Here is a 14,354-nt window from a genome sequence, read left to right as displayed (position 1 = left end):
ATCTCTCAGCAAATTCTTTTGCCTTAACTTTCAGTATACATCTGGAAGTGTCTCATCACCTGTTCTACCACCTGCTGGTCCAACCTCGTCCCTGGTTTACTGCAGAAGCCTCCAAAATGGCCTCCCTGCCCTTCCCCTACCCCCCATGTGGGTTATTCTCGGCATAGCACCCAATATTTCTCTTTTATAAGACAAGTCAGACCTGCTAGCCTCTCCCCAGCTCTTTTGAAATAATCAAATCTCTGCCACAGTCTCACAGCCCTATGTGATTTGGCTTGGATTACCTCTTACCCTTTCTCCCAGCCTTCTCCCATGTCCTTGCCGTTCTTTGAACATGTTCCTGCTATTCCCTCCCTCACCTCTTTCAGATGTTTATTCAGATATACACCAGTGAGGGTCTCCCGGATAACCCTATCTACAGTTTCACCCGCAACCCATGCACTTCCTGTTCCCTTTCCCTGCCTACAGTCTTATTTCTACTTAATAGAGTTACTAGATAAAATATAAAATGCCCAATTAAAATGAAATTTCAAGTAAATAATGAATAATTTCAGCATAAGTATGTCCCAAATAGTGCACGGGATATACTCATACAAAAATAATTATCTGTTGCTCATCTGAAACTCAAATTTAACTGGGTATTTAACTCAAATACAGGGTATTTTTACTCGCTAAACTTGGGAACGCTGGCATCTAACATGCTATGTATTTTATGTATCTGTTCATTGTCTCTCTTTACCACCTCCTTCCCTCCAAACATGGCTCTTAGAACAGAAGTTCAGTGAGGGCAAGTATTTTTCATCTACTTTGTTCACTGTTTCTCCCACTGAATGAATGGGTAAATGAATAAAGTGATTACATTCCCTCAGCCTGACTATCCCCAGCTTCTGAAGCATCTTTGAATTGCTGTGTTTGTTTGAAAGTTATTTCTTAAATTGGTCCCATTCTAATTGCCCCTGTAGATTCTGGGTCATTTATTTCAACAGATGGAATCCTTGCTGTAGGATCCTGCCCTACCAGATAAGGGGGGAGGGGAGGGATGGCAGCCTTATCTCCCACTGGACCCCACTGACCAGGCGCCCTCACGGAGAGTGCTCTGTTTTAGAAACACAAACACAGACACCTAGACCGAAGACTGTAGGAATGGGGGATCCTCCAGGGTTTTTCTAAGCTTCAGGTTTCCTGCATTTCACAGGACAGGGGTAAGGTGGGGAGGGGGGGTGTTTTAATTGCAGTGCTTCTGCCTAGCTTAGTTTTGCATTTTCAATGTGGATGAGTCATTTGTTACTTCCCTTTCGCCTTTTTAAAGCACACACACCTTTTCCCCTGTGCATAATCCCTACTCCCACGCAGAGCACTGTAGACCCGCAAGACTTCGTTTAGTTCCTAACTGGCCTCTGGATGAACCTGGGGTAGGGTGGGCGGGGATGGTTTCGGATTGTGCGGGTTTATGAACACGCTGCCTATAAGATACCATATGATAGGCTCTATAGGCTCTGGCATCACAGACGTCAGATACTGGAAAGCAGAGAAGTCCTTTCTCTACCCAGCCTCGCTGTGAAATTTCTTTGGAACAACATAAGCTTCTGGAAATTCCCTACGGAAAAGACAAGTCTATTACAGACACAATTAAAGGAAAACTGCCTGGAGAAAATTTACCAAAATTCTCTAACAACTCCCAACTTTTGAATAGAGAGATTCACAGAGTCCCATCCATCATCCACATAGAGGTACAAGTGCTCCCCTACTGCTCTGATCTGTAAAATAAAACATCCCTAAACTCTGTAATTTAACTCTAAAATTCCGCAAAACTTGCATCCAGTGTGCATTTGCCTCATGGGATCCCCCAACCAATGAATGGAAATGCTGCCCTCCCAGAGATAGCCTCCCAGAAACGGCTCCTTTCTCCCACGGCTGGAGCAGTGAGTATTAAAAGCTGCTTTTAGCGATATATTTTGTCATTGCCTAGAGATACAACACATACTGAATGCTTACTGTCCCACAAGCGCGGTATCCCCAAGCCACTTCTTTTGCTGCTTACGAAAACCCTGCCAGAGAGCAAGTCAGACCCAAGAAATCACAGCTCTCCACTCAGTTTTGAAAACGCACCACCCCAAGAAAAGCGCGTTTTCTTTGCCATGCGCCCCGTCTCGGGATTATAAAAAGCAGCCCGCGGCGAGGAACACGCTTAACTGTAACTCCATCTTTGAATGAGTCTGTTACTTACCCTGCTTCTGCCTGCTGTCTGCTGAGTAAGGAAGGCACGGCTCACATTTCTGGCTTTCATTTTCTTCCATTGTCCCTGCCTACGGCACAAGCTCCTTGCTGCTCTTTAAACTTCAGAGCGCAGTTCTGAAAGCTCCCAGAAAGCGCCTGGAAGGGGGCCCTGGGCTGGGGCCGGGGGGGGGGGGGGGGGGGGGGGGGGGGGGGGGGGGGGGGGAGGGGACCGTGCGAAACCCCACCCCAAACTATTCTCCACTCCGGTGCAAAGTCTCTCTCGCCGGAGAAAACTGCATTCCAGCGTCGGGCCGCCCCCGTCCCTCCGTGCCTGCGTCCCCGCGTCCGTCCGTCCGTCAGTCCGCCAGCCCGACTGGTCCCGGAGGAAGGGGGGAGGGGGGAGAGCCTGTGCCCCGGAGCCACCCGCCGCCCCTGGCCGGGGCGAGCCCTGCGCGGCGCGCGTGGGAGGCCCCAACAGGTGATGGGCTGTCCGACCAGGACCCGGACTGCCTGGTTTGCACCGCTGCGAACTGCCGAGATCCCGCAGCCGGGGAAGGAAAACATTTCACATAGGATCGCCGGCGAGAACTGGAAGCCCGTTCCCTGGGTTCTTGAATCTCAGACACAGAAGGAGCCTCCCAAGTAGGCTGCTATACATATTAATACACAGCCAACTGCAGAACATCCCAAATTTGAGTGAAATCTCTTTATAAAAAAGAAAGAAAGACAGAAAGCAAGCCTTTATGCTGAATGTTGTTAAGTAAACACTTTCTGGCAATAACTGTTTTAGAACCTGATTAACACAAAGAAGTTGTTTACTTTTCGCACAGTCAGTATCAATCACTTGCACTGAACTTTAAAAAGAGTTTGTACCCCCATTTGCTTAGGCTTTGACGCCTCTCCTTTCCCCCAACACACACACACACACACACACACACACACACACACACCCCTTGCTCACAAATCTTGAAAAGTAAACTAGTAAAGTCAACCTTCCGAATCTCTCAAGTTAATTACTTTAAAATATCTGAAAGGCAAAAAAAATTTGCTTTTCTTTGGTTGGGCAGAGTTACATCCAACATACTCATTCTCCTTTTAAGCTATCTACAAATATTTATTTTGTTCTTTACCCAGTCCTTGAAAAATTGGCAAATTTCCCAGAAAGTGAAAATAGGAGGCACAATGTCCACACACACACAAAAAAGATGGGAAAATAATCTAAGCAACATTAGCTCTGTCATTTCGGCCATCTAAAAGTAACACAATCGCCAGTAGGAAGAGTGTGATATTTTAATCAGCCTCATCAGCTGAGGGGAAAAGGGGACAATGGGTAGCTTGCTGACCATACCTTCATGCAGTTTAACAGGCCATTCAGGCAAGGTCTTAGATTAATTTAGATCAAGAATTTGTGCAGAACAATGGCTGGCCTATCCTCCAGATCCTGACCTCGAGTCACCTGTGTGTTTTGGCAGCGTGGGAGACATATTTTGGCCATCTAGGACAAAAAAGATGCGGAAGGCCCGTAGGGACAAAGGATATAGGGAAAATGGACATGCCAGAGATTGAGCCAAACTCTCCCATAGGAAGGGAAGCAGAAAAGAAAGACCCTGAAACTCCTAACAGGATTTTTCTTGAAATCCAACATGTGGGGAATCTTCTAGAAAGTTAAAGCCATGCCTGGCAGCATGAATACAGGCAATTGAGTCGACAGGGCTCAAGGTCTCCACGACTTTGCGGCAGAATTACCTGGTAATCTTGCTCTAAGGAGGAACTAATCTTACATAGTTTCTGTACTGGTTCCCTGTGGGCAAACGAGTAAACGCCAGAGGAGTCTTGTTTTAACCTTACTATTTCCTCAGATGCAAAATGTTCAGGAAGGAGGGATTTGTGTTCAGGCCCCCGGCGCCAGATTGTCCTGATCCTTGGGTAGTTGTTGTGAATTTGTCTTCAAATTAACAATGCCAGGGACGGTTGGAGTGGTGGGGAGGGACACACCAGAGGATGTCCCTGGGCTCTCACCTGACTTGCTTCGGTGCCCGAAGAGCCTGTTCCTACCAGCTCCTACCTGTCACTTGACACAGTACAGTGGCAAGACCCCCAGGGTGAAGGAGACAACAGCATACCTACAATAGCAGCCCATAACAACCAACAGCCCACTGCCTGCTGGGAAGCCTTTCTGGCTAGCTCAGTTCAGACGGGGGTGGGGGAAAAAAAATCCATTGTTACGTGCAGATTTTGCTTTCCTGGGGCTGTTTGGAAAGTGGGAGAGCAGCCCTTCAAGGCCCTGTTGATCCCCAACTGGGCAAAATAAGGGCAGGTCTCCCACCAGTTCTAAACTCTGGTTAGTTTCCAGGCAGCCCAAGGAACCCCCTCTGCCCACCACGTGTTCAAGCTGCTGGGACCCTCCCCTCCCCCACAGGCAACGCAGACTGCGGCCTGTGTAGATATTCCTCCAAGCAAAACTCTTTGTGGAATGCACAAAACGAAAAGGCATTACGAGTGAAGATAATTAACACGAATCATTAAGGACCAGGAAATCTAGACATATATTTACAGTAAATCACATTCTCTTGAATAGTTCAACTTTCTGACCATTCTATGGGGGAAAGCTTCTACCAGACTAGTTACTGGCCTTTTGTTCCTTCTCCTTGAGAACAAGAACTGAAAACAATTTGAGAAAGCTCTGTATTAAGGCCTTTGCACTGACTATTCCGTACAACGCTCTTCAAAGCACACAGACCTTACTAGGACTATTTTGCTAATTGTCAGCTTCTCTGAGAGGGGTCTCTAGAAAATACTAACCGTTTTCTGCAATCTCCATAAGCTCAGTAACTCAGATCTTCATGAAAAATACTATTATTGTCATTGCTATAGCTGCGGAAATGTTCTTTCTGGAAGAAACCCTATTTGAACTAGAAACATGCCGTGCTTTTGGGTTTAATTTAATTTCTAGGTTTAAAAATTGCTATTACAAACCGATCTGCCTACTGCCGCACTTTGAAATGTGCTGTGAAAGGCAGAAGGAAAGCGGGAAGAACTTGAAATGTGATTTTCCTGCACTCATATAGAGAGCTACAATAATGATACCAGGGGGCTGAATTTTCAACTCCATTTCTGTTAACCAGGGAAGGTGCAAGACTATTTCTTGCTTAATGGCTCCATATGTTGGCAATTCATGACTCAAAATGAGCTAACACACAAAAAAATGTCATTTAAAAGGAAAGACAAGTGATGAGATAAAAGGGCAAATGGTGATTTTGCAGGCGGAACCATCCTGTTGCAGAACTGGGCCACTACTGGATTTGAAAACACAACTTAAACAGACATCCGCCATGACAGGCATTAGTGACAACAGTCAGAAACTATTGCGTGTGACTGCTTAGCAGGCCTATTTAATTACAGAGCTGTGGAAAGCATGTCAACTCTTCCTTTATGTGAGTTTTTCAAGACAGAAATCATTGCTAGAATCCAGCCTTCGTGGAATTGCACTGATAGGTCCCAAATTCTTTTTTTAGTTTAAATGCTATTCGGCACGTGGAAACCAATTTGACAATAAGTTTCATAATAAAAAAATAAATAAATACAAAATAAAAGATTAAAAAAAATGCTATTCGGCACAGGATCACCTACGATGATTTGACACGAGGGCACGAAAGAAGTACTTAATGCTAGCAGAAGCCATAAAATGTAATTGTCAAAGGCATTGGTCACTGAAAGGAAAACTAAACAAAATAAAGTGAAAAACAAATAAGCCAAAAATGTTTCAACCGAAGCCCCCTTTGACATGTTACACATTGCCTTTCTGAAGGGAACACCCCTGAGTGTCAGCCTGGAGTTCAGAAATGAAAGACTTGTGACAATTGGGAGAACATTTGCTTAAATGGACGATCTGGTGAATGAAATGCGGGCTCTCCCACCTTACTCTTGCCAGCAGTGTGTCAGCTGGTTAGGGTGACCTTACACTTAAATATAAACCAGAGCACTTGTGGCCGCGAAAGGGGACACTATAAATAATTGCAACAGGACAAGACGCGGAAACCACGACTGTCCCTGGCAAACCAGGACAGATGGTCCCCTCTGTGTAGCCCAAGATATGCCCCATGTGTTCTTCGGGTTTCCAAATGCAAAACGAGCCCAAAGAAGGCTGTTTCAGTTTCCCCACATCGACCTCACCAGAGAAATTTAAGCATTAATTAAAGGTGTGAACCGTCATCTGAGCTGTTTTACAAGCCCCACCAACCACTTCACATTGAAGAACAAAAATCTCACAATAGCGTAATCTGTATGATTCATCCACCAAAACAGAATTTCCCTTTCTATGTTTAGGGCGAAGAGCTTACAGATGTGACCATGGAACCATTTCTATCTCTAGCATTCTCTCCAGAGGGTAACCAATCTTCCTGATCTTACTTGAGTCCTTAAAATCCCAGCTGCTCCAAGGAGACCTGGCCAGCCAAGGAGAAGTGAGTTGACCAAAAGCCTCCCCCACCGCTCACGTCTCTCTGTATACCGAGGTCTTGGAACTTTTCTCCCTACCCCGTAAAATTCTTCATGCAATTATGAACACAAACTACACTTAGATCCAATGTGTTAATGCTTTAAGCATATTTGCTTTCTTTTCAAGAGAATCCATTGATGTCCATTTTTATCGGGGTTTCTTTTATCTCTTTTAAGTTGGAAGACGCTGGAAAGCAAAGACCACGTCTGCCAGGCAGCGTCGCTGGGGCGGCCCATGTGTGCAACACATCATGGGGAAACCAGCGCTCAGCTCTGCTTCACGTGGTCACAGCAGACCAAGTCTGGCTTCCAGGTGGTGACTTTCAAGTGAAAATTCCAACTGATGCACGCTCCCCCCCCCCCCCTTTTATCCCAGAGCGGGCTAAACCGTGTCATATTCTATAGAGTTCCTAGAGGTGGAACCCATGAAAATGTAAGAACCCCCACAGATACAAGCACCCTGCTGGCTCCTTGCTTTAACTCAGTGGTGCTATTATGAACCCTTTCATCAGAGAGTATTTGGTGAGACCTCATTGGGAAGGCATTTCCCTGGCCTACTGCTGCCCCTGGCCTTCTCCACGTGCCCTGCAAAGCTTCAGTGAGTTGTTGGGGCAGTAAGGACTATGTGGTGGGGAACCAATCACAGGGCCAGAAAATTGGGATCAAGGGTTAGCTTCTATTCCCTCCCCCATTTTGCAGATGAGCAAAATGAGACCTGGAGAGTTAATGCCAGTCAGGCCCCCTCGTCAACCATCACGCTGTTGAATTTGCTTAATACTTAGGATATTTTATCCCCTTTTCTCCCAACCGCCCTAGGGGACCCCTCAATTATTCTCATTCCTTTTTCTATATCAAAATGGAGAATAGGGATGCCTGGGTGGCTCCATTGGTTATGTGTCTGTCTCTTGATTTCAGCACAGGTCATGATCCCGCAGTTCGTGGGTTCAAACCCAGCATCCGGCTCTGTGGGGCCTGCTGGGGATTCTCTTTCTGTGCACCTTCCCCACTAATGGGCACATGTGTGCATGCGTGCATGTGCTCTCTCTCTCTCTCTCTCTCTCAAGAACAAATTACTTAATTAAAAAAAAAAAAGAAATGGAGAATAAAGTCAGAGTTGGTACAGGGGAGAGTATATCTATTTTCTAAAACCCCTCTCCCCTCAATCACAGAATCAGGTCTCATATTAGCTGGGGGTCTTTGCTGTACAAGACACTGAGGCCCGGTGTATGCTGTAATGTACGTGCTTGCCTGTGTGCTGTTTCCGTAATGCCAGGAAATTCCCAGGTGAGACATGGCTTCCCCCAGGACGTGAGGCTGGGACCAGCCATCAGAGATCATGGAGAGGAGCCTGCACATGGTCAGATAGGGGAAAGGGCCTGTGAGGTGAGTTGGAGTACTGGTAGGTTCACGTAGGCTGGTGGGGTCGGGGTGCAGCACAGAGGTGGGGTGACCTCAGTACAGCAAGAGAGATGTCTGAGACGTGCCTCCTAGGGTCCCGAAGGGGGATTATTCCTACTGCTCCTCCTGAGCCTTTGCTCTCCTCATCCCCACCTCTAGAACTCAGAGGTCCTCACCTTCCCTACCAGGCAGGGGAAACGTTGAAACTGGATTGAATGTACTGATATTCTTCTCAGCCAAATAATCACTCGCGTAGACTTTCAATAATGCACCTAGATTTTTTTTTTTTTTCGCATTTTCATCAGATCTTAGTTTCAGGGAGTAAGAGCCACAGACAACAGAGAACGGCAGGGTTGTGCAGATGCACGGCCCTCCTGATTCGCCCCCGGGGAGGCTGACACTGCGCTCCGGGGGCTCAGGGCGCCCTATGGGGCAGGTGTTCCCTTGGGGTGTGCGGAGGGCGGGCCTGTCTCCAGCTTCTCCATCAGGCCGGCTCACCCTCAAGTTTTGGGGTCAGTTCTTGAAAGCCAATCATGTGCTCCACAACTTAAGTATTTTTACAGCGATCTTCTCTCCCCACCCCAGTCCACAGGATTTAAGGACAGGGTACAACGCGTGTTCGTTGCAGATGGAAAAAACAGTTTTAATCACGAAGGACCTAAAGAGCCAAGTGGGAGGGGGAAGAAGACTTGGGGCGTTTACCAGCTGTCCTGTGGCTCTCCTTCTCCCCGGCCCCCAGGTGAGTTCTGTGGTCCTCCCTATGTGCTCCTAGAGCTTAAAGTTTTGTTTCCCGGATTATACTGTTGTGCTTTTGAAACTATTCTTTGCCAGATTCTACAGTCTCTCAACTGGGCAAGGTTTAGTGGGGCAAGATATTTAATTAGAGGTTGGACCAAGTTTTCCACAACACTCTACGAGGAGTCTAATGTGTGTGAAGTGATTGAATCCATAAAAGAACAAAATGATAAGTAGCTTCTACCTGCTTCCCCCCATCCCACGCACACCTCCCCGCTTCTGCACACCCCCCCCCCCAACCCATGTGCGTCAGAACCCAAGACCCTGATAAATGGCCAACTGGTGCACTGATGTGGTAGACTAGCGAGGAATTGATGATATTCCCAGTGTGCCCTGCTCGCAAGCCCTTTCTGAGGAAGGCAGCCGGGGAGCTTCTCTGGGCCACCCCAAGTCAGTAGGGACTGGCTTGGAGTGCTCCCTGTCAAGAACTCAGGGAGCTCCGGGCTGTAGAGGGGCTCAGAGACCCAGTCAGATTGCCCCTCTTCTTTCCTACAGAATTTGAATGCGGTACAGAGAAAAAGGAGTTAGGATGACCCACCAGCCAGGTTCGCCCAGGACTTTGGGTGCTCCCAGAATGCAGAATGCAGACATTTCTCCTTTTTTTAATGTTGATTTATTTTTGAGAGAGAGAGAGAGAGAGAGAGAGAGAGAATGAGTGGGGGAGGGGCACAGAGAAGGACGCGACAGAGTTTCTGAAGCAGGCTCCACGCTGACACCAGTGAGCCCGACTCACGACTCATGAGCCCTGAGCCTTGAGCTCATGACTTGAGACTAAGTCTGAGGCTCAAACGACTGAACAACCAGGCGCCCCGGGATGCAGAAATTTCCATGCTAAAATCAGGAAAGTTCTGGGAAACCTGGGTTCGGGTGGTCACCCAGGTGCCGGCAGTATGGCTGAGCAAAGAGGAGCCCCCCAAACAGACATTAGCAGGCACAGCCAAGAGACTGCAAAGGAAATGATGGGGCGGGGGGGGGGGGGGCGGTAGGAAGGGAAAGAGAGAGAGAGAGAGAGTGTTCTAGCAGAAGGGCAGTAGCAGCAACAGAGAAAGAAGCAGGCAAGGATGGAGCAGCTGAATGAGAGGGACAAGAACAGATTTCTGTTGGTTTCCAGAGTAGCTACTGCTTCTCCTAAATGTCAAAGGATCATGCCCAGCTGCTCAGGAGGCCTGGGAAAGCCATTTCCTAACCCTCCTACTTCCTCACATAAATGAGAACCCAAACTATGGGTAGGCTCTGCCTTGTCACCGGAGCAGGTCACAGCCTGTGCAAATCAGGACACTCAAGTGGAGAGTTTACAGAATCATTTCCGAGATAAATAAATATGGTTTGGTTCATCTTCAAAACACAATGTTCTCTGCCCCATCTTTTTCAACAGTGATTGGTTGACTGATTGATTGATGATTCAGAGAGAGAGTATGTTTGCTCATGTGTGAGTTGGGTAGGGTGGGACGGAGAAAGAAAATCCCAAGCAGGCTCCGTGCTCGGCATGGAGCCCGACAGGGGAAACGATCCCATGACCCCCTGGGGATCATGACCTGAGCTGAAATCAAGGGTAGGACACTCAAGCGAAAAAGCCACCCAGGCACCCTTACGTTTTTCGAAATTGAAGGAAATAGTGAAAATTACCTCGTCCAGTCCGTGTTTCTCAAACGCCAGCAATTTGTTTCCTGTCATCGAATTGTTACACTTTATATTAGTATTGACTCACTTAAAAAGATGAAGCTTTATCTCCTTGATAATATTGTTAAAGTTATGGGTTCGATAAAACAATGCTCTATTTTCTGACTTTTCTACAGATGGTAAATACCGAACTATTTTTTTAATGTTTATTTATTTTTGAAAGAGAGGGAGAGAGAGGATGGGGGAGGGGCAGAGAGAGAGGGGGACAGAGGATCCAAAGCAGGTTCTGGGCTGTCAGCACAGAGCACACTGTGGGGTTCCACTTCACGAGCCATGAGATCATGACCTGAGCCGAAGCTGGATGCTTCAACGACTGAGCCCCCCAGGCACCCCCGTAACTATTTTTAAAAAGTAAAATATTTTGTTCTTATAATTCATAAAATTGCTTTATAAGACACTGCAGTCTGGAGAGTACTGGTTTAGTGTTGGTAACCAATTCATCCACGTCCTCATTCACGCACCCCTTCGTTTTTTCAAAAATGTATGGAGCACAGGGCTGCCTGGCTGGCTCAGTTGGTGCAGCGTGCAACTCTTGATCTCACGGTTGTGAGTTCAAGCCCCACATTGGGTGCAGACATTACTTAAAAATAAAATCCTGAAAAAAATTATTGAGCACTAATTTGCCTTTGGGGGATGCTAGGGATGCTGGAATCAAGGAGACAAGCCACCGTTTTGTGAACATTTATCCCACCGCACAGTATTTATTGCTCAAATGTGAGCCTCTCTCATGAGACTGTGAGGTTGCAAAGGAGGAGGACCAGCTTTAGCCATTTTGGAACCTGAGCCCCTACCACAGCGCTGGGCACACTGACATACCGAGTAAGTGCTTTTTGCCTGGTGGGCTCAAGGAAAGAATGATGAAACCATGTGGACTAAGAAGATAACGTTCACTTAAAGAAAAAAGAATAGAGCTCTAGTTGAGATACAGACGAAAAGCATCGATGGAGGAATAGCCACATTGGTCAAGAGCAGGAAAGGCTTGGGAGAGAAGGTAACGTGTGGTCTCAAAGAAGGGATAGAGTTTCACCAGGTGAGTCACTGGGGAAATAACATTTCAACCCAAGGAACCCCAAATGCCATGGCCAATGCCTTGAGAGACAGTATGAGTGGGGTGTGTGTGGTGTGGGCTGTAGGGAGCAGGTGGTGGTGACAGATATTGGCAGAAAGTAAAGACATCAAAAAATAATAATAATCATGGGGATCAGGGTGGGCAGAAGATCGATCAAATAAGTAAGGGCCAATTTTGAGGGCTCTTGCATTTCAAATGAGAAGTTTATTTTGTTTTATTTTAAAATGTTTATTTTTGAGAGAGACAGCGAGAGAGAGCACACGCACACGTGAGTGGGGGGGGGGGAGGGTAGGCACTGAAGGAGGGGGACAGAAGATCCAAAGTGGGCTCCACGGTGACAGCAGAGAGCCCAGTGTGGGGCTGGAACTCACAAACTGTGAGATCGCGACCTGAGCCAAAGTCGGACGCTTAATGGACTGAGCCATCCAGGAACCCCTTCAAATGAGATGTTTAAATTGTATCCGGTAGGCGACTAGGAAGGGATGGACCAAATCTGTACTTTAGAAAAGTGATTCTGTTAGCACAGTGAGGGCTGCACTGAATGGTGGGGGGGTGGGGGGTGGGGTTAGGTGGGGGAGGGGTGAAGTGAGCAGCCGCGCGCAATTAGCTAGGAGCTGTGATAAATGTACTGAATTTCACGGTGTGTGTCTGCTGGGTGTCACGGACAATGTCCCTCCATTACTCCTTCCCGCCCTCTCCTCGTATTTGCTCTCCAGAGCAGGTGCCCTATTTACTGCCACCCCCATGTAAATATTCTCCTAAATTACAGCTTATCCGTTACACACAGGTCTGAGTCACTACTCTGCAGAAATCCTATAGACGATCAAGCCAGCATCTCTGTTTATCCAGTAAGAAGAAAAAATAAACAGCAACAAGTGTCGCCCAGTGAGCACAAAATCAAAAGACGATGACAAAACAGAGGCAGGAAACTAAGAAATTAAGAGTGCTGTTTCACTCAGGTTCTCAATTTGTGCAGAAGCAACCCCACGCTCACTCTGGAGCTGTGCGATCTTGGATGAGTGGTTATTTAACCTCTCTAGGCCCTCGGGTTTCTCATCTGTAAAATGAAGGCTTTAGGCTAGATAAACTCAGACACTCCTCGCAATTATAAGATTCTATTGCAGTCTTACTACAACTTCCAGACAAGCCAGGCTCACGTTAGTAAGGCAGGGGAACCCCTGCTGGGAGCTGCTTCCCCTCCCCAAGCAGCCCTGCCATCCACCGCCCCAACGTTACTAATGGAAGGGAGCAGAAGATTACCTATGCGTATTCTGACGTTCTTCTTTTGTACAAATACTGACTGCATAGACAAGGCTACAGCTTTAAGGTCAAGGGAAGAACGTGGTTTAGCCACCTTACTCCAAAAGAATATCCGTGTCCAGGGAGCACATACTCTGGAGTCCAAGCCTGAATCTTTGCTCCACTACTCATCTGCTGTGCAACCTCGGGCAAGGTGCTTTAGTTTTCCTAACCTGTAAAATGGAAATAAGAATAATAACTTATTTGGGGGTGCCTGGGTAGCTCAGTTGGTTGAGTGTCCAACTCTTGATCTCGGCTCAGGTCATGATCTCGTGGTTCGTGAGCCTGAGCCCCATCGGGCTCTGCACTGACAGATGGAGCCTGCTTGGGATTCCCTCTCTCCCTCTCTCTCTGCCTCTCCCCTGCTTGCTCATGCATGCATGTGCTCTTTAAAAAAAATTTAGCCCATAGGGTTGCCCGGAGGATTAAAGGAGGACAGTGCCTGGCACATCGTAAGTGCCATATAAGTGTAGCAAGTGAATACATCTCGGTCAAAACATGATCAATCACCCTCTAGTATCCCAAAGTGGGGCATGATCTCTAAGGAATCCAGACATATAACTAAAGCTGTTGGACATAGGTAGAAAGTGCCATTGCTGGACAGGTGAGCAAGATCCCTTAATATTCATCAGTTCACTCCTACACAGTGACATTTCCTCTTCACGTCACAGGGAATTTATTTTGGCACTTCTATTCAATGTCTGCATTGCTCTGAATGAAAATAACATACAGTGACCTCAGTAATCTAAACATAATAGAAACATCAAGAATAGATCTGGATGAGGCATAGCCAGCGGCATTAACTTTGCATGACTGGTTGGGAAAGTTAAAAGGTGTAGAAACTTAGCATCTGCCAGGGAAGATCTTGCTCCCTCAGAAAGACTGGGGCTCCCCACTCTCGCCCCATCAGTAACAGTTCATGAATCAATGAATGAATGCACAAATGAATGAATGAACGTACGAACAAATGAATGAATAAGCCCTTGTAACCAAGGTATTTCTACTCTATGTTGAGGTCAAAATCCAATGAACACAGCACTGGGCACCCAAAGAGAATTAGCCAGAGAATGCTACATAGCTGAGGCATGGGGGAAGGCACGGGCAAGAAGTCTCGGGAATCTGATAAGCATATTACTCACTGATAATGGGACTCTTAAAACACAGTCAATACAGATTCATAACATGTTTGGAGTGGGGTTTGGTCTCATCTGGGCTCTGGTTTTATGAAGGGGAAAACGAAAACCCAGACAGCACAGAGATTTATTTAGGTGTATGTGTTTGGACGGTCATTTAACAGGTCCACAAACCAATCGAGAGCACCTGCCAGCCCCTTGCAGGGAAGTGTTGAGAAGGATGATGGAGGGGAGGTGGATGTGGCTGGACAGGTGGCAGTCCCACA

The 14,354-nt window shown here is 47.0% G+C and overlaps 1 protein-coding gene across 11 annotated transcripts in view; it reads right to left on the bottom strand.

Moving 5' to 3' along the window:
• Positions 1-14,354, bottom strand: part of KIAA1217 (KIAA1217 ortholog) — a 760,759-nt gene that overhangs the window by 298,349 nt on the left and 448,056 nt on the right. For 9 of the 11 annotated variants that reach the window (XM_043564637.1, XM_043564642.1, XM_043564649.1 and 6 more), the window contains exon 1: positions 2,228-2,627. The exons of the other annotated variants lie outside the window; for them this stretch is intronic. In XM_043564637.1, coding sequence (XP_043420572.1) covers positions 2,228-2,297 — 70 coding nt within the window. In that variant the 5' untranslated portion in view covers positions 2,298-2,627. Of the gene's footprint in view, positions 1-2,227; positions 2,628-14,354 lie in introns of those variants that run through there. 11 annotated transcript variants of the gene reach the window in all.

Source organism: Prionailurus bengalensis, chromosome B4 (genome assembly GCF_016509475.1).
Source record: "Prionailurus bengalensis isolate Pbe53 chromosome B4, Fcat_Pben_1.1_paternal_pri, whole genome shotgun sequence".
Lineage (NCBI taxonomy): Eukaryota > Metazoa > Chordata > Mammalia > Carnivora > Felidae > Prionailurus > Prionailurus bengalensis.
This window is presented reverse-complemented; position numbering and strand designations above follow the sequence as displayed.